This window comes from Portunus trituberculatus, chromosome 49 (assembly GCF_017591435.1).
Source record: "Portunus trituberculatus isolate SZX2019 chromosome 49, ASM1759143v1, whole genome shotgun sequence".
Classification (NCBI taxonomy): domain Eukaryota; kingdom Metazoa; phylum Arthropoda; class Malacostraca; order Decapoda; family Portunidae; genus Portunus; species Portunus trituberculatus.
Window position 1 is genome coordinate 8,052,860 of NC_059303.1, and position 24,135 is coordinate 8,076,994.

Below are 24,135 nucleotides of genomic sequence, written 5' to 3' on the forward strand. Positions count from 1 at the left end.
AAAGGAATGTTAACTAGTTTTACGAGATGAACTACACATTTATATATATCTTTTGCGTATCAGAGGCGAGACATAAACTTGACCGAGGAAGCTGTAAAGGTACCTAAACACACACACCGTAAAACAGAGGGAAGGGTTGGCTGTAAACCTGACTAGAAGATAAGCTGTAAAGAGTTAACTAAAAAGATGGTGAGGATGGTGCGGGGCTGACCAGAAGGATGCTATCAACTAAAGAGAAGCTATAAATTACACGAGTACCGGGGGTTTGTGGGGGTCGTGGTGGGGTGGAGGGGGTGTTGTGGCCTTGAGATGGGGCGCCAGCGTGTGAGTGTGAGTGTGTGTGTGTGTGTGTGTGTGTGTGTGTGTGTGTGTGTGTGTGTGTGTGTGTGTGTGTGTGTGTGTGTGTGTGAGGGCGGAAGGAGGACAGTCGCCGCGGGGACCACCTACGGCAGAACAAGGTAGAGAGAGAGAGAGAGAGAGAGAGAGAGAGAGAGAGAGAGAGAGAGAGAGAGAGAGAGAGAGAGAGGTTTAGGAAGCCTTCGTGATCTTCCTGTTGTGTCGCTGATGACTGAGACTTCCAAATGGGCACTCCTCCTCCTCCTCCTCCTCCTCCTCCTCCTCCTCCTCCACGTGCTGTTCCCTGTGTCGTGTCAGCACCGTCAGCCGCCACCCACATCACGCCCTGCCTCCCTCATTCATGCCCGCTCACGCCCTCACTCCCACCCTTAACGTTTCCTACACTTTCCACTCCTCCCTCGTCCCTCCTCCTCCTTTCACTCCTCACACTTTATCCTTCTCTTGTTCCCTCTCTCTCTCTCTCTTTGCATTTCGTTTCTTTATTTTTTCCTTATTTTACTTCGTCTCTATTTTTCTCTTTGTATGTTTTTTCCTTTATATTTGTTCCTCATGTTTCGTTAGGCCAAGTTTCATTTTCATCTTTGCATTTTCTTCCTTCATGTTTTCTCTCCTCATGTTTCATTTGTCCGTCTCTCCGCTTCACTTTTACATCTTTATCCTTCGCACTGTGTTCTTTATACTGCCCTCACCTGCTTCTCATTGTCCTTTCCTTTATTAACCTTCATTCCTTTACTCCCTCCATCTCTATTCCTCCTGCCTCTCTCTCTGTTTCTGCGTCCTCCACTTCTCTTTCCCCTGCAGCTCATCAAATGTTATGCTGATACACGAGCTTAGGTTGTGATGAGTTAGCTAAATCCTCTTTACATTTTCTCATTCTTCTCTTATTTCCTTACTCTCGCTTACTTTTCTCGTCATTGTTGATTTTCTTTGCCTCATTTTTTTTTTTTTTTTTCTTCCTGACCTATCACCTTATTACCTTCGTTCCTTCCTGCTTAGCACTGACCTCACCATTCACCACTCACCGCTCACCCTGACATGCCTTCCCTTCACAGTCCATTAATCTGCTTATTTTCTCACCACACCATGAATCTCTATTCTGAAACACTTCTGCTTGCATCACCGCTATATTCTCAGTCTCTAATTGACGTCACAGTGTGTTTTAACCCCTTCATTACTGAGACGCATTTTTACCGTGATTTTCTGTTATGATTAGACGATTTTTTTTTTGCATTAGGAAAGGTCTATGGAGGTCAAAAGATTAATGGCCAGAATTTTTACTGTTTTAATCCCCCACATAAGTTTCTGAAGTCGTGTAAAATCGTTAAATAGTAAGCAGAATGAATATGAAAACGCGAGATGGTACTGAAGGGGTTAAGTTAGTTCTTATGGTTCTAGAGACAAATAGGTGAGCTTTCTAGAACATCAACACGAGAAACACTAAGAAAAGCTCTTCTAAATATCTCTATAACCTTTCAAAATAGTGGTAGTGAGAGAGCAGAGCGTTTACAAATACTGGCCTTTAAATTTCATAACCCCATGTCTTCCTCAGCTCACCCCGCGCCTTTCGAAACACGCATTACTTTAGTCTTTTATCTCAGCCGCAGTGTGTTATCAGCTGCGTGGAAATTCTGAAGTGCGTGATCTTTCTTCATTCAGGAAGCGGAGCGGATGTACGCCCTCTGGTGTCCCTCGCTGCAGTGACAAGGTTAAGAGTTTCCTTCCCTCGACCTTTAAACGTTGAGATGGTGAATGAGGGAAAGTGGTGAGGGAGGAAATAGGATGGTAGTGAGGTTTGGTGGATGGTAGAGAGAGAGAGAGAGAGAGAGAGAGAGAGAGAGAGAGAGAGAGAGAGAGAGAGAGAGAGAGAGAGAGAGAGAGAGAGAGAGAGAGAGACGAGGGTAAACAAGGAAGATGAAAAATGCATACTAAACGGGATATGGAGAAATGGCAGATGATGGGGGAAGCAGAAGGGATAGTTGGCTAAGATATGTAACAGTTTGCTTGAAGGAATAAAGAAACTAAACAGCTTGCGTGGAGGGAAAGATGTTAAGTAGCTTGCTTGTAAAAGGAGAGAAATAAAAGAAGTAGAAGAGGTGTGATGGTGCGGACGTTAAACAGTTTACCTGGAGGAAAATAAATGGTTTTGCTTGCAAGAAGAAAAATATCAGACCATGACGAATAACAGTAATAACAGTAATTAAGTAGCTTGCTTGAAAGGGGGAGAAATAAAAGAAAGTAGAAGAGGTGTGATAGTGAGGACGTTAAACAGTTTACATGGGTGAAAATAAATAGTTTGCATGCAAGAAAAAGTATTAGATGACTTGAGTACGAGAATAACAGTATCAAATAAAATGGATGAGAAGGAAAAAAAAAAAACAGGGAGATGAAAAGATAGCAACAAATAAATAAGCAAATATCAATCAACATTTAATAGATGATATCATAGAGGAATGTGCAGGCAGAGAAAATACTTTAAGGGGACGAGTGGACAGAGAGAGACTTGTTGTTGGATATGACAGGTGGTGCCAGTGGTGGTGGTGGTGGTGGTGGTGGTGATACGGCGAATAGAAAGCACAGTTGTTGGCGGGGTGAATGGATAGGCTTGGGGTGTGGGGTGTGTGTGGAGGGGCGGTGTGCGGTGTGCGTATGAGCAGGGCACCAAGACGAGGGATTATCCTTACTGATGGATACAAGAGACGTTGGTAATGGTGACTGGTGGAGAAAAAGCACAGTCTTAATTACCTTTTTTTCTTTAATCCCTTCAGTACTGGGATGCATGTTTACCTTGAGTTTTGGGTAAGATTAGGTGGTTTTATTTTACATTAGGAAGGGTCTATGGAGGTCAGAAGATTAATGGCCGGAGTCTTCACTATCTTAATCTTCACATAAGTTTTTGAAGTTTTATAAAATCACCAAATAATAAGCAGAATGGATATAAAACGCTTCATGGTACTGAAAGGGTTAATCATCTATCTATCTATTTGTTTATCTATCTATTTGTTTATCTATCTATCTATCTATCTATCTATCTGTCTATCTATCTATCTATGTATCTATTTATTTGTTTATTTATCTATCTATTTGTTTATCTATCTATTTATCTATATATCGATCTATTGTTTATCTATCTACCTACCTACCTATCTATCTCTAGCTATCTATATCTATCCAGGAAGAAAAGAAAAGAAGACAAGTGAGTTTCTTTTACCTTCACAATTATCACGTTTTTTTCTGTTTATTCAATTTTTTCTTCAATACTTCCTTGTTTTCTTTTAATTCTTTACACCGTACCTCCCGCCCCCCCCTCTCTCTCTTTCTTTCCCATAACCATTCCCTCCTTCATCTTTCCTCCACACCCTTAATCCCTACACTCCCTGTCCCTCCCTCTTTCTCAATGGCATTTCACTCCTCTCCTTCCTTCCCTAATCCTCCTTCCTCACGTCTAGTTACCGCAGGGGCCATAACCACTATCACTGTGCGCCTCTTTGCACCTCCTAGTCACCTGTGTGTGTGTTGATAGAGGTGAGGCCATTATCTATCTTTTCCTTTTTTATGTAAAAAGGGAAAACAGGCCAAGGGGAATGAAAACTATTATAAAAAAAAAGCCCCAATGAAGTAATGGTCCTCAAACAGTGTCAAGAGTTAGGCTCATGATTTTAAACACTTCTGTGCTTCACCCCCACTGTTTCAAGGGGCTTTATCTAAATTTACACGAGTTTTAAGGTGTTTTTATGGTTCTAGAGGCAGAATGACAAGATTTCTACATTTCTAACTGGAGAAATGCTCTTGAAAACATCGCTAATCATCCCTGTGGCCTTGGAAAATATTCGTGGTGAGAGAGCAAAGCTTTTCTGAATACGAACCTTAGCCAAAAAGAATGGGATAAATGTTTTGAAACCTCTCTCCTAAATTTATTAAGTTCATAGGTAAATGGAAATGCAGAATCAGTCACCTATCTATCTATATATCTATCTATATATTTATCTTTCTATATATCTATTCATTTTATCTATCTATCTATCCATATGTTTGTCAATTTATCTGTGCATGTCTATTCATGTACTGCCTATGTGTAATAAATAATAAATCAAGAGCAAGAACTATTCATCACTCTGCTCCCACGTTTTCCTTTATCTCTCCTTGTGTTAAGATGTTTGTACGTGTATATTCCCTTTCACATGATCTATAATAAATCCCAAGTGTGTGCGCATTTCTGAAGACAAGCTCACGCAGCCACTCTCCACTGAATAGAGTCTGGCAGGAGGAAGGAGGATGTTCGGGGAAGATGAAGCACCTGTGGCTGAGGCAGGACGTAAACACGGTGTTTAGCGCCTCACTCACACCTCCCCAAGGCCGCGGTTGTAACTGGAGAGGTCACTTATCCCAGGGTCACGTGCAAACACCCCCTCTGACCCTCGACCCGTGTTGATTTAGGGGCTACATCTGTTCCGGCTTTGGAATCTATATATGTTTTGTTTTTCTGTGTTTATGAGTGTACAGAAAGACAGACAGATAGATAGAGGGAAAGACACACACTCTCTCTCTCTCTCTCTCTCTCCCGCTGGCTAACCCACTCATCAACATTTCACAACATTTCAGCCAAGGCAAGACGAGGCGAGCAGGTGAGAACGACCAGGTAGGGAAATGACATTCTCTCAAGGTCAAGAGAGAGAGAGAGAGAGAGAGAGAGAGAGAGAGAGAGAGAGAGAGAGAGAGAGAGAGAGAGAGAGAGAGTGAGAGTGTGTGTGTGTGTGTGTGTGTGTGTGTGTTGGTGGAGTTCCCAGCATTCTTCCCTTCACGATTCCTATGTCCCTTTATTCCCCCATCTGTTCTCAAGGACGGCATGGAAAGTCTGTCAGCTTATCATGGATGTTTTCTTCCTATTATTGATGCAAAATCTTCGTTAACCTCTTCAGTAACAGGACACATCTTTACCTCGAGTTTTGGGTATAATTAGACGATTTTGTTGACATTAGGAAGGGTCTATGAAGGTCAGAAGATTAATGGCCAGTCTTCACTATCTTAACCCCGACATTAGTTTCTGAAGCTGTATAAAATCGTCAAAGAGTGAATATGAAAACACGTCATGGTATTGAATAGATTAAACTCTTTCTAGAATCATAAAAACAAACAGCTGAAATAACTCGCTAACTTACACTGGACCCTTTTGAAATTGCCTGTGATGGTTTATCGACAAAAGAAATGCATAACGAATAAAGAAAAGGAGGTGAGGTAGTAAGAAGAGAAGACTTAGAAATAAAACAACATTGGAGAGGAAGTCAATGTTATACGGCTACTCACTCTAAGAAGTGCGTGATTTCTTTCCGGCTGCAGTTGGACCACGTGATCATCTTGGCGTCGTTGGTGAGGTGCGGGGACATCACGTGCTGGCTTGTCCCGTGCTGCACCTCACAACCGTTCTGAGGCCCGTCGTGGTTCATGCCGAAACTATGAGGGAGGAAAGCGATGGAGTTAGATAAGTAGATAGGTAAACAGATAGCTAGGGAGATAGATAGTGGATGAAAAGATAGATAGATTGATGGATAGATAGATATATGGATAGATAGATAGATAGACAAATAGATTGATTGATTGATAGAAATATAGACATATAGATTAAAACACACACACACACACAGAGAGAGAGAGAGAGAGAGAGAGAGAGAGAGAGAGAGAGAACATTTAGCATCATTGTTGTGTTTACTCTGCAGTATAAACGCTGCATGGAGGGAGGAGGGAGGAGGGAAGTGGAGGAGGAGGAGGGGGAGAAGAGAGGAGGTGGAACTGAGTGATGGGGAGGAGGAATCAAGGGGCATGAGTGGAAGGCTGAGTGGAGTGGAGTGGGTGGAGTGGTGAGGTGGAGAGGCTGAGTACAAAGTGAGTTGCCGTGACGGTGATGGTGACGTGCGGGTGACGGAACCATAACAAGAGATGACGTCACACTATGCAGCTGTTCATTACGTGGCCTGGTGTTCGAGTTTTTCACGGGGTTACTTTACGCTTCATTATTCTGGCCAAGCTGTGACATACGAGCTTGTTTGGTTGCGTCTACTTCAGTGTTCGAGTTGTTGTTGTTGTCTTGTGGATGTTGAGTCTGTCTGTGGTCTTGTGGTGTAAAGTTCTACGTGTTGTTGTTGTTAGTATCGTAATCATTATCATCATCAGCATTAGTTATCCTAGGCTGACTTAGCACATTTAAAAGGATAAGCTTATCCATGCGTAACTGAATCACTAGTATTTTTTTTCTGTAAGAGGGGAAAACTGAGCAAGGGCAACATAAAACGAAAAAAAGACTCACTAAGTTGCCAGTCCCCTTGCAGGTCCGAAAGAGTTAGCCAAAAACAAAAAGGGGGGGGATATATGTCTTGAAACCTCCCTTTTAAAATGAAGCCATGGGAAGTTGGAAATACAGAAGCAGGTAGGGTGTTCCAGAGTTTGTCAGAGAAGTTAGCATGTGTATGATCACTGGGATAGATAAAGCGAACATTTAGACACAGGTGGACCAGTTTGTGCTCCAAACTTCCGAAATAATAGACAAATGATAATAAAATAATGAAATCTGTCTGCAACCTGATGATTTGGTATTGTTTCATTCATTTTAGCTATTGGCATTGATCTAAACAACGTGCAGGTTCAGTCACAGATGATAACAGATTTGAGTCACGAACGCTGTTCTATTACTCTTTACTCTTTCCATTCGAATCACGGTGTGTGTCGCCATCGGGAAATTGTTTTGCAGTCCCTGGCGTCACTTCTGGCCTGAACTGCATTTTATGGAGGGTGACATTAGTACAGTTGTTCTACCATTCATATTTCATCTTTGGGTTAACAGTCGCAGACAATATGCCTCTGTGTGCGCTGAAAATTTCAAATATGTTTGTTTCATGTTGATATATACACAGACTCGTTCAGAGAGGCTAACACACCAAAAGTCTCTGTAAATTGTTTGATGAAATAACAAAAGGACATCAAAGGGAAGAATCAAAGTAAGCAATGCCATTGTTCATTAAAAGTGTGACCTTACGACATGGACGGTGATGTAAGCCACTTGTGCTATATCCGCTACACTATTGGTTGAGCTAGATTCGCAGATCACGTCTTTGCATATCGTTACTTAGAGACAGAATTAACAAGTTTAAAGATCAATCTATGCAAAGAGCAGACAGAGGAGTAGGCAAACGTAGCAGAGGTTAGTCGCTGCACAGTGTACGACAGACCTATCAATGCAAACACCAGGTGATAAGAGAGAGACATCTGTTTACGATAGAGAGTAGTAAGGGGAAGCAAAAAATACACGCGTGAATTGTGGGTTAAATTAAATGTGTTTTAAAATATGTACGTAGGATAGAAGAGAAAAGATTTGAACACTTTTTATATTAAAGCAAGAAAGAAAACAGTTTTAAAGATTTACAGGAAAAGACACTTGAATGGGAAGACAAAAGTTGCAAACTCACAAATATATCCAACACTGTCAAATCCACCAGGTCACAAAATACTTACTTGTGACCGAGCTCGTGGGCGATGGTGTAGGATATTTGCAAACCCGTGTCTTCGTTGACATTGCACGAACGAAGCGGCTGACACATGCCTGCTATCTCCGACACTCCAAGCGTGGCACACCAGTCCGAGACACGGCTGCATATGTTGTACCTGGAGAGGGACAGCACAGGTGAGGGCTAGCAAGCAGACCACATCCATTGACAGAAGGAAGGAAAACGAAGAAAGAAACAATATTAGTGGTGGAAGGTGATATGAGAGAGAAGATGAATGGAGAACAGGAAATATGTAAAGAATAGTAGCAGAGAGAAAATTGAAAAACACACAAGAAAAAAGTGTAAAGTAAGGAAATAAGGTTAATATGATGATGGATACGAAAAAAAAAGTGACGGATAATAGAGAACAAGTAATATATATAGAACAGTGACGTAGCAGAGAGAAAACTGATGAACACACAAGGAAACGAAACCGATAGGAAAAAATGAGTAAAGTAAGAAAATAAAGATGAATATGATGATGGATACGAAAACAAAACATTGGTAGAGAAGAGAAAACAAGAAATACATTTGAAATAGAGGCGTAGCAGAAAAAAAAAAAAGATGAACACACACGGAAAAGAAACAAACAGGAAAAAAGTGAGTAAAGTAAGAAAATAAAGGTTAATATGATGATAGACACGAAAAAAAAAAAATGGTGGCGAATAGAGAACAAGAAATACATATAAAATAGCGGCGTAACAGATAAAAAAAATAATGAAACAATAGTGGAGAGGAAGGAACATGGGTAGGAGGTGGCGGTGGAGCGTGGTGGAAGAACTAGTGCTGGAGTGTGGAAAAAAGTAACAGTGAGTGATGATAGCGTTAACCCCTTCAGCACTAGGACACATTTTTACCTTGAGATTTGTGTACGATTAGAACATTTCATTGACATTAGGGTCTATGGAGGTCAGAAGATTAACAGTCACAGTCTTTACTATTTTAATCCCCCACATGGGTTTCTGAAGCTGAGTAAAACCACCAAATAGTAACCAGAAGGAATATGAAAACGCGTCATGATACTGAAGGGGTTAAGTGCAGTGAGGATGAGAGGAGGTGGAGCGAGATGGAGTGAGGTGGATGTAGCAGCAAGTCACTGAGTGGAGTTACCTGGTGAGGAGGACAGCCACGTCATGGTGGTGTGGATGCGTCTCGTTCCCTGGGTTGATCATCTGTTGCCACTGACAGAAGCTCCTGAGGGTGTCATCTGCGTTGTGGTTGATCTCAAGGGCCTGACGGAGGAGAGAGAGATGGTTGCTCAGTCTATCCCTGCACCCTCTAGCCACCCTCCCTTTCTCTGGTGACGACAGCCAAGCAACACAATGGGACAGGTACAGACAGATAGGCAAGAGAGACAAGAACCTGCTGGTGACGTGGAGGAAGATCAGACAAAGGAGAGGAGGGAACAGAAGAGATACGAGGCGAAGCAGGACTAAAGGATACATTGTGACGTGACGGGAGGACCTGGGAGTAAAGGGTACACTAAATCACACTAACTAGAACAATTTAACCCCTTCAGTACTGGGTCATATTTTTACCTTGAGATTTATGTACGATTAGACCAATTCATTTACATAAGGAAGAGTCTATGGAGGTCAGAAGATTAATGATGGCCACAGTCTTCACCATTTTAATCCCCCCAGATAAGTTTCTGAAGATGTATAAAATCATCAAACAGTAAGCAGAATGAATATGGAAACGCGTCATGGTACTGAAGGGGTTAAGGGGATGAGACAAAGAGAGTAAGGAAAGGTAGATGTGAGATAGGGGTGGACAGGACACAATGCGGTCGTGTGGTAGATAGGACACTATTTTATTCCCTCTCTGGACACTTCCCATCCCTCTGACACATCACCCACGTCTGAAAATATTCCTCTGTGGCCATTCTTTCGTCTTTGATTTCGCTAGCATTGTGTTATGGTGTTAAAGTAAGCGTGTCAACCACTTCTAAGTTAGGTTAAGTTAGTTAGGAAAGGTTGGGCTGGAATAGATTGAAAAATATATAATAATGGAGAGAATATTGACTGGAAGAAGAATGGTAAAGGAAAAAATGGCTAAAGGAAAATATTCTGTGGGGAAAATCGCCAGTGGAATAAAACTTAAGGGAAAAATCTGTTAGGAAAATATTGATGAGAAAAAAAAGATGCCGAGGGTAAGCGATGAAAGGGAAAAGGTCCACTGGAAGGGTGAGCTGGCCTGGGATAAGCAGGGAACTCACCTCATGCTGGTCGTCCTCCAGCAAGATGATCCTCACCACGTAGATGTTGACAGCGTTGCCGATGCTCGCGTCATGGAAACACACTGGAGACCTGGAAGAATGACAAGGCGGCCCCTGTAATGCCCCTGTCAGAATGTGTCAACTCCCCGCTTGGCCTCACACAGGTGACATTCTTAGTTATATTCAGGTAATGTGATTAGACACAGGAACATAAAAACTACCACAGCTGGCACCTCACTCGCTGATTGGTCTCGGTATTCGTGTGGTACGCAGCTTTCGTCATAACTTTAGAATCTCATGCTAGATGTAATAGAACATTGAATACAAGGAAGAAGATTAACCACCACAATGATAAATTTGACTGGCAGGCGGGACTGTCATAACTTTAAATTGCTGCGCCAGTACTCTCGCTGGCGCCATGTTGCGTCACTCGGCGCAGCTTATTTACATTGTGGGACACGTTCACCTCAGGCTCCTCGTAAGTTACCTGCATTCCTGTCATTATTACTGTTTTCTTTACAGGTGACTTTACATTACAGTCACCGTCATAATGCATCAATGGGCGACACTGAGAAATGAGGACATGCCGTCTACAGTACAAGAACATAGTGGCGGCGTGTGCTGGTGTGAGTGGCACTGTTGCTCGTGGCCGAGAGCGATTACAGCAGATGCCTCGGTGATGTGCGTGATAAGTGAGTGGCGTTGTTTTGGTAGTAGTGTTTGGTGTGGATATAACAGTCACAAGGCGGTGCAGTGTTCTGGCGTGGAATGCCTGTGTGTTTGTGTATGTGTACAGCCTGCTCAGTGCTCAGTCCGTCCTCAAACATTGCAATCACGTGACCGAACTTTGAAACCCCGACCCGCGCGTAGAGGAGGCATTGTGCTCATGGGGCTTGGGAAATATGTCTTATTATAGTACTGCTGGACTAAATGAATGCCAGTGAAGGATAGCATGATACAGTATGCATTCTTCTATTAGCAGTAACAGCAGTAGCAGTGAAACACGAAACATTTCAAAGCGAATACACATTACAGCCTAGTAGTGTTACAGTGCACGAGCCACCAACCCCTCCCTCCACCCATAGCCCGCTACTGTACCTCTTATTCTCAAACACTTTTGTGCTTCACTTCCATTATTTCTAAAGGCTTTATCCAAGTTTAGACGAGATTGTTAAGGTGTCTTTACGATTCTAGAAGCAGATTGACAACATTTCTACCTCATTAACCAGAAAAACACTCTTGAAAACTCCTTTAATTGCTTCTGTGACCATGGAAAATAGTCGCGGTGAGAGAACAAAGCGTTTCAGAATACGCACCACAACACTACCAGTTCTGTTTTTGGTACGCTTCTAAACGAAAAAGACGCGACTGTGGAACCTTTCACTAACACATTCATAATTCCTAACGCGCATCTGTTGTGTTATTCCTCAGACAGTGACGAGATACAGCGATGGCGTCCCTGCTGCAGTGCCTCCGTCACCCTCACTCTGCCCCCCAGTTACCCTGCCACTCACCATATTCATGACGGTGAGGATGTAAGTTGTCAGATCTTCGTTTGAGTAGTAGTCCACCATCTTCTTGTCCGCCACCACCGTCACCTCCACATTTCTCTCCAGGCTCACACTTCTCTTCCTCCGCCGCCGCCTTCTTCGCCTCGCCTCACTGCTCTCTGTCTTCTCCTGCTCGGCCTCCCACTCGGAACGGGCTTGAATGGCACGCTCGTAGGAATCTGAGAATAGAAAAGAGGTTACGGGTTGAGAGAGAGAGAGAGAGAGAGAGAGAGAGAGAGAGAGAGAGAGAGAGAGGGGATGGATGACATTTGGGTGGGTTTTTAAGAAAGGAGATAACCAAAATACTTCCTTTAACCCATAAAAGCCCAAGTTTATTCAAAGGTATTCTGTGTATCAATGAGAGAGAGAGAGAGAGAGAGAGAGAGAGAGAGAGAGAAAAGGAGGGAGGTTTGTTTACAAGGATATCAGTGATGTTATAAGGTAAATTTTTCACACTTTCAGGAGGTAATTATGTCTTTCCTCCTCCTCCTCCTCCTCCTCCTCCATACCTCTTCGACAATCCATCATAGAAATTCACATTAATACCCAAAATTTGATGTCATTATGCGTCCCAAGTCCATCATTCGTCAGGAGGAGATGAAGACACGAGAAGAGGGAGGGAGGGAGGGAGGCGCTGGGCGAGGAAGAGGCGCTGGTGACGATTATTCTAGTCAAGTAAACATATTGAACTTGTGCTGGGAAGATTTATGACTCACTTTAGTTTCCATTCTCTCTCTCTCTCTCTCTCTCTCTCTCTCTCTCTCTCTCTCTCTCTCTCTCTCTCCGTATAATTTTCATATTCCTTCCTTCCTTCCTTCCTTCCTTCCTTCCTTCCCTTCATCCTTCTCTCCTTCGTTCCTTCCTTCTTTTTCTCCTTTCTTCCTTTTGTTTTTCTTTCCTGCCTCTCTTTTTTCTCTCTCTGTTCCTCTTCTTTTCCTTTTTTCTATGCAAGAGGAGCAACTTGCCAAGGGCAACAAAAAATTAAGAAAACGGGACACTTGGTTGCCAGTTCCCTTAAAGGTCGTGTGAGTTATCCTTTTTATCTCCTGTTTCACCGTTTGATCTGCTGCAGTCTCTGACGAGACAGCCAGACGTTACCCTACGGAACGAGCTCAGAGCTCATTATTTCCGATCTTCGGATAGGCCTGAGACCAGGCACACACCACACACCGGGACAACAAGGTCACAACTCCTCGATTTACATCTCGTACCTACTCACTGCTAGGTGAACAGGGGCTATACGTTAAAGGAGACACACCCAAATATCTCCACCCGGCCGGGGAATCGAACCCCGGTCCTCTGGCTTGTGAAGCCAGCGCTCTAACCACTGTGTGTGTGTGTGTGTGTGTGTGTGTGTGTGCCAGTTTAGTATTTTTGCTTTATTGGAGCGCAAATAAATCGCTTTTATTGTGTGTGTATAAGTTTATGCATTTTTTTTGTTTCATATTGGTATTTTAGTATAGTGTATATCATGGACTAGTGAATTGGCGGTTGATATACTGTGTGTTTGTGTGTGTGTGTGTGTGTGTGTGTGTGTGTGTGTGTGTGTGTGTGTGTGTGTGTGTGTGTTTGTCTGTGTGTGTGTGTGTGTGTGTGTTGTCTGTGTGTGTGTTTTTGTGTGTGTGTGTGTGTGTGTGTGTGTGTGTGTGTGTGTGTGTGTGTGTGTGTGTGTGTGTGTGTGTGTGTGTGTGTGTGTGTGTGTGTGTGTGTGTGTGTGTGTGTGTGTGTGTGTGTGTGTGTGTGTGTGTGTGTGTGTGTGTGTGTGTGTGTGTGTGTGTGTGTGTGTGTGTGTGTGTGTGTGTGTGTGTGTGTGTGTGTGTGTGTGTGTGTGTGTGTGTGTGTGTGTGTGTGTGTGTGTGTGTGTGTGTGTGTGTGTGTGTGTGTGTGTTTGTCTGTGTGTGTGTTAATGGAGCGTCCTTTAAATTCCAAATAACATTAATTTTCTTTGCATTTTCCTGTCTCATTACCACTCTTCTCTTCCTCCTCGTCCTCCTCCTCCTTTTCCTCCTCCTCTTCCTCCTCTTCTTCCTCCGAGTCACTGCCTTATTAAGAAAACTGTAATTACTGCATAGCCTTTCTCTCTCTCTCTCTCTCTCTCTCTCTCTCTCTCTCTCTCTCTCTCTCTCTCTCTCTCTCGTTACTCATTTGCGCTTCTAAAACGTTTTTTTCTCATCTCTTTTTTTATTTTTTATTTTTAGTGTGTGTGTGTGTGTGTGTGTGTGTGTGTGTGTGTGTGTGTGTGTGTGTGTGTGTGTGTGTGTGTGTGTGTGTGTGTGTATGTTGAACATCTCCTCCTCCTCTTCCTCCTCCTCCTCTTAAGCACTCATGCCCCAAACAAGTAAGCAATGTCGATAATGAGTGCTCTCTCTCTCTCTCTCTCTCTCTCTCTCTCTCTCTCTCTCTCTCTCTCTCTCTCTCTCTCTCTCTCTCTCTCTCTCTCTCTCTCTCTCTCTCTCTCTCTCTCTCTCTCTCTCTCTCTCTCTCTCTAAGCACCACTCGTCTATTCCAGCACCACTCTTACCGCCGTCTCCCACTCTCTCAGTCCCTCTCATTCTTCATAGTGTTCCCTCTAATTCCTTCTTGTCCCTCTCCTTTATCATTCAAGCCCTGGTCATCTATTTGCTCGTTCCTACACGTCCCTCGAAGCCCCAAGTCATCCCCTCTCTCCCTCTCCCTCTCTCTTTCTCTGGTATTGATACATTCTCTCAATCAGTTCTATTTTTTACAGATGCAATGGTTTTAGACTCTTCCTCCTCTTCTTTTATCTTTCTTTTCTTCTCTTTTTTTATTCATACATTCTCTCAGTTTTATTTTTTAAGATGCGACGTTACTCCTACTCTTCTTCCTCCTCTTCTTCTCCTCCTCTTCTTCCATCTTTCTCCTCTTCTTCTTTTATTTGTACTTCCTCTCAATCAGTTTTATTTTTTATAGTCGTGATGTTCTTCCTACTCAAACTCCTCTTCCTCCTCCTCTTCTCCTCTTCTTCCGTCTCTCTCTTCTTTTTTTTTTTTTCATACTTTCTCTCAGTCAATTTTATTTTTCAAGATGCGACGTTGCTCTTACTCTTCCTCCTCTTTCTCCTCCTCCTTCTCTTCTCTTCTCCTCCTCTTCTCTGTCCAAAAACAAGTATTAGGTTATCGTCATAATTTAGGCTTAGTGTTCGTTTGTGGGTATCATGCAAGTTTTTTCTCTCTCTCTCTCTCTCTCTCTCTCTCTCTCTCTCTCTCTCTCTCTCTCTCTCTTCTGTGAAGCGGCACGAGCAGACGGATATTTTTTTCCCTTGGTTTGTTTGCCCAGTTCTTAGTGAGCCTCTAATTATGTTGATAAGAGATACTTCCCACCACCACCATCACCACCATCTCCTCTCTCTCTCTCTCTCTCTCTCTCTCTCTCTCTCTCTCTCTCTCTCTCTCTCTCTCTCTCTCTCTCTCTCTCGTCAGTTTGTGTGTCCGTCATTTCCTTGTCTGTGTGTGTATATATATATCTGTCTATCCGTGTGTGTGTGTATGTGTGTGTCAGTCAGTCAGTCAGTCAGTTTCTCTCTCTCTCTCTCTCTCTCTCTCTCTCTCTCTCTCTCTCTCTCTCTCTCTCTCTCTCTCTCTCTCTCTCTCTCTCTCTCTCTCTCCAGCCGTCCCATGAGTGTTCCCTGCCTGTCTGTGTGTCTGTCTGTGTTTCTGTCCAGTGTTGTGACGCGCCTGTCTGCCTGGGCTCGTGTGTTTTGAGTGACTGGAGTGGCGTGACAAACTGACAGATTTAAGAGTTTGTTTGTCTTCTACGCTCTTCTTTCCTCGTATTCCTTAAACCCATACAAGTTATTTTTTTTTTTTATATATGTACTGTGGCTAGCTTGTCTTATTTATTAATTTATTTTGTTCGCTGTGATATAAGAACAGTGCATGTGATAAGTGAAGCTACAAAAAGCCATTAGGAAGCGTTTAAGTGTCGGCTCCCATACAAAAGCATCTCTGTTTAATTCTATTTGTCTAATATTGTTGTTTTGAAATCTCCCTTAAGACTGATTACTGAGAACCGATTCCTCTCTCTCTCTCTCTCTCTCTCTCTCTCTCTCTCTCTCTCTCTCTCTCTCTCTCTCTCTCTCTCTCTCTCTCTCTCTCTCTCTCTCTCTCTCTTTACTTTATCAAACCAATTCCTTTACCCTCTTTCTTATTTATTTACCTCTCTTTCTTATTTATTTACTTTCTTTCTTATGTATCCCCTTTCTCATTTCCCCTCCTTCTTATTTACTTCATTCTCTGCACTTCCTTTTACTTATTTACTTCGTGTTTACTATCTTTTTTTTTTTTCTATGTCCATTCAATGTTTACTTTATCAAACCACTTACTTTATCGTCTTTCTTGATTTATCCTCTCTTCTTTATTTCATTCTCTGCATTTCTCTGACTATCTTATTTGTTTCGTGTTTACTTCGTTCTTTTTTTCTATGTCCATTCAATGCTTGCTTTATCAAACCACTAATATTCATCTACCGAAAAGACGAACACGCAAAGTCACGGCGTATATTTTGTTCGCCTGTCTGTCTGCGCACTAATTAATTCATTCATTGCTTTCTCTAATTATGTATATTTATTGAGGCATCTTTATGTAGGTAGTAAGTTTCTTATGTTGGTAATATTGAACTATCGGAGAGTGAATGAACCCCTCTCTCTCTCTCTCTCTCTCTCTCTCTCTCTCTCTCTCGTCCGGGAAAGACAGTGTGAGCAAACAAATAGTGCTACGGTGTGCCAGACTCAAACACTCAGGGGTCGAACTGTCTCTCTCTCTCTCTCTCTCTCTCTCTCTCTCTCTCTCTCTCTCTCTCTCTCTCTCTCTCTCGTTTGTAAAGAAAGAGGAGGAAAGGAAGAAAATAAGAAGGAGGAGATAGGAGGAAGATAAGAAGGAGGAAATAGAAGCAAGAGAGAGAGAGAGAGAGAGAGAGAGAGAGAGAGAGAGAGAGAGGAGGAAGGAAAGAAGGAGGAAGGAAACAGGAGGGAGGAATGAAAGGAAAGGAAAGGAAGGAAAAAAAGGATGAAGACTATAAGAGAGAGAGAGAGAGAGAGAGAGAGAGAGAGAGAGAGAGAGAGAGAGAGAGAGAGAGAGAGAGAGAGAGAATATGTGCTATTTGGATGCCATATATTAATACGTACCACAAACATGAAGACAAATGCCTGAGAGAGAGAGAGAGAGAGAGAGAGAGAGAGAGAGAGAGAGAGAGAGAGAGAGAGAGAGAGAGATTAAGTACGCTGGATGGATGTTAACACTTGCGATCAGGGTTAAAAATAGTCCTTACTGCATACTGAGAGAGAGAGAGAGAGAGAGAGAGAGAGAGAGAGAGAGAGAGAACGGTGTGTTGAAGGACTTTAAATGATGGTTGGTTTTGTTTATCTTTATTTTTGGACACACACACACACACACACACACACACACACACACACACACACACACACACACACACACACACACACACACACACACACACACACACACACACACGTAAACAAAAGTGAGGAGAAAGTTGAGAAGTTTACGGTCGTTTTGGTACGGAGGAAAAACTTCTCTCTCTCTCTCTCTCTCTCTCTCTCTCTCTCTCTCTCTCTCTCTCTCTCTCTCTCTCTCATAAATTCCTCCGTTCTTTCCTTCATTCCATATCTCTTTCAGTCCTTTAATTGCATTCCTTTCCTTTCATTCTTCTTTCCTTCCTGCTTCTCTTTCTTTCCTTCCTTCCTTTCTGATTTCTTTCTTATTTCTTCATTCCTTTTTTTCATTTTTTCAGTGTTATTGTTTTCATATCTTTTTGTCTTCCATCTTTCTTGTTTTCCTTCCCTCTATATTTTTATTTTTATTTCTTCCTTCCTTTCTTTCTTTTTTTCTTTTGCTTTTCTCTTTTGTCTTCCCTTCCTTCAAAATTTCCTTCGTCTCTTTCTTTCTTTCCTTCCTTCTTTCCTTTCTTCCTTCCTTCACTTCCTCCTTCTATCATTCCTTCCTTCCTTCCTTCCTTCACTTCCATCTTTTTCTTTGTACCTTCCATTTTCTTTCGTTCTTTCACTTCCCCCTTCCATCCATATCATTCACTGCTACCTCTCACCCCTTCATATCTGTCTCCTTAATCTAACATACCCTGAACCAACAAACACACTAAAGTTATCATATGCCCCTCACTTCAACATAGACCCGTATACCGAAACACTTTTGACCTCACCTTCAATATGTTCAAAAGGCTCTAGTTGAAGCTACATTGATTCCTACATGTGCTTCTGTGATTCTAGAGACAGCTTAACCACTTGAGCACCATGACGCGTTTCCATATTCATTCTGCTCACTATTTGGGGATTTTATACATATTCAGAAACTTATGTTGGGATTGAAATAATGAAGACTATGGCCATTTATCTTCTGACCACCATAGAGTCTCCCAATGTCAATAAAATGGTTTAATCATACACAAATCTGAAGGTAGAAATGTGTCCCACTATTGAAGGGGTTAAGATTTGTACACTATTAACTCACGAAACGCTCTTCAGAACCTGACTGACGATCTTAGTGGTGAGACAGTCGTGGTGAGAGAGCAAAGTGTATTCAACTCTCCTTCAGTCCTTCAATCCCTTCCCTCAGCTACAACTATAATCTCCTGTGCCACACAACGCATTCACTAAGACACTAAGAAAAATCCATATTCTGAAACACTTCCGCACCGCACCTTCACTATTTTCAAAGGGCTTTAGTTGAAGTGACACAAATTTCTAAAGACGTTTCTGTAATTCTAGTGACATGTTAGCAAGTTTTCTGCATTATCAACAATACAAGTACTCTTTAGAACTCGGCTATTCGTCTCTGTGGTCTTTGAAAAATGGTCGCGGTGAGAAGGGGAAGCATTTCTGAATATTGTGCTAACCTACCCTAGTGTTTCTTCTCTGTGTTCTGCGCCTTAGCCTTCGCGTTGCCGTGTTCCTTGCCCTCCCTGCCTGCCACACCTTCCTCTCTCCTTCTCTTTCACCCTTCAGATACAACCACAAAGACAGCTACGTGAAATAACTGTACTTGGTTGTAGTGTTCTTATTCTTGTGTGTGTGTGTGTGTGTGTTTCACTGATTGATCTGTTGCAGTCTCTGACGAGACAGCCAGACGTTACCCTACGGAACGAGCTCAGAGCTCATTATTTCCGATCTTCGGATAGGCCTGAGACCAGGCACACACCACAAACCGGGACAACAAGGTCACAACTCCTCGATTTACATCCCGTACGTACTCCAGCGCTCTAACCACTGAGCTACCGGGCGTGTGTGTGTGTGTGTGTGTGTGTTTATTCATTTTTTTTTTATTGTTGTGTGCGTATTTTGTTTGTCTATCTGTTTGTGTATGGGATATCTCTCTCTCTCTCTCTCTCTCTCTCTCTCTCTCTCTCTCTCTCTCTCTCTCTCTCTCTCTCTCTCTCTCTCTCTCTCTCTCTCTCTCTCTCTCTCTCTCTCTCTCTCTCTCTCTCTCTCTGACGCAACACCTGTCTAATATTCTCTCTCCATTTCTCATTATCTTTATTTCTTAATTTCTTTGCAGTTTATTTATTAGTTTCACCTCATTAATACGTTGCGAAGAAGTTATTGCGTGTCATAAACCTCTCTCTCTCTCTCTCTCTCTCTCTCTCTCTCTCTCTCTCGGAAATTTTCGGGTTTGCGGGTATAAGAACCAGCACGCGGCGACTCCTTTGGTCAGAGCGGGTACGGCAGAGGGAGCAATTTGCAAGTAGTATTCATTGAGAAGTGTACCCAAGGATGTCCCGTGCATAGAGAGAGAGAGAGAGAGAGAGAGAGAGAGAGAGAGAGAGAGAGAGAGAGAGAGAGAGTTGATAATAGGAAAGAATTGTCTGCGTTGTGTTTGTTCTTCCTAAAATAAGTGCATTATTGTTTTTAGTTGTAAAATTATGGGGTTGTAATAAGATTTGTTGTTGTTGTTGTTGTTGTTGTTGTTGTTGTTGTTGTTGTTGTTGTTGTTGTTGTTGTTGTTGTTGTTGTTGTTGTTGCTATTGTTGTTGTTGTTGCTGTTGACGTTATTATTATAGTAGTAGTAGTAGTAGTAATAGTAGTAGTAGTAGTAGTAGTAGTAGTAGGAGTTGTTGTTGTTGTTGTTGTTGTTGTTGTTGTTGTTGTTTTTGCTATTGATGCTGCTGCTGTTGTTGCTTTTGTTGTTGCTGTTATATATTAATGTTGTTGTTGTTGTTGCTGTTATTATTATTGTCATTGGTGTTATTGTTCCCGTTATTGCTGTTGTTGTCGTCATTATTCCTTCACTGTCGCTGTTGTCGTCGTTGTTTTATCGTCATCATGGTCGTCACTATTTTCCAACAGCATCAGCAACGCAATTCCCACGTAAAAAACACAGCAGTATGGGCGGCAATCAGGCGGGCAGGGGCGTGGGAGTGTCGTGGGGGAACAGGGTGGGTCGGGGCGAGGCAGGGCGGCAATATCTGTGCTGCACTAAAGGCTTGAAAATGTTAAAAGAAAAATATCGCGGTGGGGCGTTCGATTGGGCAGAGGGGGGGAGGGAATACTGAGGAGCTGAAACCACCTCTACGTCCGCCACCTCCCCCACCACCACCTCCACCCTCAGGAGTAATGGTGGCGGTGGTAGTGGTAGTGGTAGTGGTAGGAGTCGTATTAGTTGTTGTGGTGGTAGTAGTAGTAGTGGTAGCAGCAACAGTATTAGCAGTTATTAATCATCACCTTTACTGTACAGATTCCACTTGAAAAAGCAGTAAGAACAATTAAGTGTGGAGTAAATAGAAGAAAATTAAGATATGAATGTAAAGAAAAAGGAAAATATTTTGCTTAACTTAACGAACGTGACATTACGTGAGATAAAATGAAAAAAGACAAACGTTTAGGGAATGCAGATGTCCTTAGAATAACATGTTGGATTTGTACTGCAAGGAGATGATAATACACACTTGTCGATATAGCTGATAATATTCCACTATTTGAGGAAAGGAGTTTGGCACCTTGGACATGTTGGCAGGAATTGTTGAAGGAGGAGGAGGAGGAGGAGGAGGAGGAGGAGGAGGAGGAGGAGGAGGAGGAGGAGGAAGAAGAGGAGGAGGAAATAGAAGAATAGGAGGAGAAGGAGAAGAAGAACAAGAAGGAGAAAGAAGAAGAGAAGGGATGGAGAAAGAGGAGGAGGAGGAGGAGGAAGAAGAAGAAGAAGAAGAGGAAGAAGAAGAGGAAGAAGAAGAAGAAGAGGAATAAGAGGAGGAGGAGGAGGAGGAGGAGGAGGAGGAGGAGGAGGAGGAGGAGGAGGAGGAGGAGGAGGAGGAGGAGGAGGAGGAGGAGGAGGAGGAGGAAGAAGAAGAAGAAGAAGAAGAAGAAGAAGAAGAAGAAGAAGAAGAAGAAGAAGAAGAAGAAGAAGAAGAAGAAGAAGAAAAAAAGTAGAAGAGGAAGAGGAAAAAGAAGAAGAAAAGAAGAAGGAGGAGGAGGAGGAGGAGGAGGAGGAGGAGGAGGAGGAGGAGGAGGAAACTGGTGAAGGCACGATAACCAAACTAATTCCCAGTTGGCCACACTCCCCGCCCGTTCGCCACCCTTGTGTCCGTCCCTGAGCAGCGTGTGTCCTTTGTTCCAGCGTGACAAAGTGACTGCACTGTAGGGAATATCAAACACGGGGCCTGGACTAACAACCCTTTCACCTCAGCACCGGCGGCGAGGATACAGGCAGCTCATTATAGATTCACCCACAAGAAGAGGTGCATGAAGTTGATACATCGAGAGTTTAATGATGCCCTGAACACTTCGACTCTCTCTCTCTCTCTCTCTCTCTCTCTCTCTCTCTCTCTCTCTCTCTCTCTCTCTCTCTCTCTCTCTCTCTCTCTCTCTCTCTCTCTCTCTCTCTCTCTCTCTCTCTCTCTCTCTCTCTCTCTCTCTCTCTCTCTCTCTCTCTCTCTCTCTCTCTCTCTCTCTCTCTCTCTCTACTGTGGTTCCTGGGCTGGTATTCACAAACCCTTCCGTGATTCGCCTCTGTTATTTCAAAAGGCTTTATGAAAACTGTTACGGGTTTCCTAAGGTGTTTTTTTTACGGATTTAGAGGCAGAGTGACAAGATTTCTACATTATTGAAAATTCCGCTAATTATCTCTGTGGCCTTGGAAAATAGACGTGGCGAGAGAGCAAAGCGTTTCTGAATACGGACCCTGATCAGATTTACTCCTATGTTCAGAAACGCCTTACTCTCTCACCTCGACAGTTTTCCAAGACCACAGAGACGACTAGGCGGGTTTTCAAGACAGTTTCTCCTAATAATAATCTAGAACCGGAACCGCAAAAATACCTTAACCCCTTCAGTACCATGACGCGTTTCCATATTGATTCTGCTTACTATCTGGTGATTCTATACAGTTTTAGAAACTTTTGTTGAGATCAAAACAGTGAAGACTCTGGCAATTAATCTTCTGACCTCCATAGACCCTTCCTAATGTAAAACAACAATGGTCTAATCGTATGCAAATCTCAATGTGAAAATGTGTTTGGTTACTATTTGAGGATTATTTTACAGCTTCAGAAACTAATGGGATTACAATAGTGAAGACTCTGGCTGTTAATCTTCCAACCTTCATAGACCCTTCCTAACGTAGATAAAATCGTCTAATTTTACGCAAAACTCATGGTAAAAATGCGTCTCGGTACTGAAGAAGTTAAAAAATATGAACATCTTCAACTAAAGCCTTGGGAAAGTAGTGATGGTGAGAGAGCGAAGTGTTTAAGAATACTGGACTTAATTAGATGTTGTTGTGCGAGTGTTAGAATCGGGGTATCAGGTGACGCCACTCCCAGTAAAAGCAGAGATTGAGTAATTCGAACTTGTTACTGCTTGTTGTTATGTTTGTCCTCGCTGTGATGGTCAAGGATTGTGGGAGTAAAGCGGCCAGTGTCAACCAGCGGCCAAAACACTCATGAACAGACAGACAAAAAGACAGACAGACTGATAAAATGGACAAAGAGACAGAAAGATAGAGAACTGATGAAAAAGCGATACAAAGTGAGAGAGAGAGAGAGAGAGAGAGAGAGAGTGTGTGTGTGTGTGTGTGTGTGTGTGTGTGTGTGTGTGTGTGTGTGTGTGTGTGTTTAGGTGTACTATATCTTAAGCTTTAAATCTATAGCAACACTTTCCCTTCTTTTGGTGTGTTTCCTGATTTCTAACAAATTGTCACCCTATTTATCCACTCCCAAGCATTAAACTGGCTTCAAATTACTAAATGTACTCTTTTCAATCCCTTTCTTTTCTATTTATTTTTTTATGCAAGAGGGAAACTTACCAACGGCAACAAAACATTAAAAAAGGTCCACCTGATTGCAAGCTCCTAAAAGAAGAGTAAGAAATTAGCCGAAAGTCTAAGATAAAATATTAATGTTGCTGCTTATGAGTGTTTTATTGCCTGTAGTATTGTGAATTGCTGCGTATCTTAGTGAAAGCATTAAATCTGTCATCCCCACGTCTAATTATGTGTGTGTGTGTGTGTGTGTGTGTGTGTGTGTGTGTGTGTGTGTGTGTGTGTGTGTGTGTGTGTGTGTGTGTGTGTCTTGGTGGTAATGGTTTGTTTAGGGCCTTGCTCGCCTCAGTTGGCTTCTGTACTACTTCGTCTTATATAGGTCTCTCTCTCTCTCTCTCTCTCTCTCTCTCTCTCTCTCTCTCTCTCTCTCTCTCTCTCTCTCTCTCTCTCTGTTTTTTCTTTTCCTGCTGCCATCACTTTGTACCACTCTTTCATTAATCTCTCTCTCTCTCTCTCTCTCTCTCTCTCTCTCTCTCTCTCTCTCTCTCTCTCTCTCTCTCTCTCTCTCTCTCTCTCTCTCTCTCTCTCTCTCTCTCTCTCTCTCTCTCTCTCACGGGATAAAAGTTGCTGGCGCTTTGATCACCGTGAGTCGCGTCGCTGGTATGTAAGCAAGCTGGTATGTAGGTAGGCAAGCAAGGCCCCTCTCGCTTCCTTCCCTGCCGTGTGTGGTGGTGCACGGCTGGCTGATGGAAGAATAACATTTGCCTCATTCTTGCTTGGTGGATGAAAGTGTGTGCGCCTTGTTGATGTAGGTGATTGAAACGGGATATAGGATTGTTAATACTTTCTCCTCTCCTTCTTCTTTATCTTTCTGTATGTGTGTATGTGTTTGAAAGAGAGAGAGAGAGAGAGAGAGAGAGAGAGAGAGAGAGAGAGAGAGAGAGAGAGAGAGAGAGGTCCCTATTTCTTCTTTTCGTTTTGGTGTTTCACTGCTTTGTTACGGTTCACAGAGATTAATCGGTGTTTTTTTACGAGGTTTTTGTCTGAGTTGATGATTTGAATACCTTCTTGAATCATTACTAGAACCACGAAAATTCACAATAACATAATATCTTCCACCATAGTCTGTTAAACGTGTGTGAACCAAGTGGGGTTTTTTTTTTTTTCAAGTGGGTCTTTTTTCAATGTTTATTTATCCTTGACCAGCTTCCCCTCTTGCATTAGAAAAAAACAGATTA

The 24,135-nt window shown here is 42.7% G+C and overlaps 1 protein-coding gene across 1 annotated transcript in view; it reads right to left on the reverse strand.

Moving 5' to 3' along the window:
- The window catches only part of LOC123499403 (A disintegrin and metalloproteinase with thrombospondin motifs 6-like), a 124,498-nt gene that overhangs the window by 28,167 nt on the left and 72,196 nt on the right, over positions 1-24,135 (reverse strand). The window contains exons 5-9 of the mRNA XM_045247354.1: positions 11,615-11,836; positions 10,108-10,190; positions 9,000-9,121; positions 7,858-8,007; positions 5,659-5,805 (exon numbers count right to left, since the gene is read on the reverse strand). Of these exons, the coding sequence (XP_045103289.1) occupies positions 5,659-5,805; positions 7,858-8,007; positions 9,000-9,121; positions 10,108-10,190; positions 11,615-11,836 (724 nt within the window). The remainder of the gene's footprint in view (positions 1-5,658; positions 5,806-7,857; positions 8,008-8,999; positions 9,122-10,107; positions 10,191-11,614; positions 11,837-24,135) is intronic.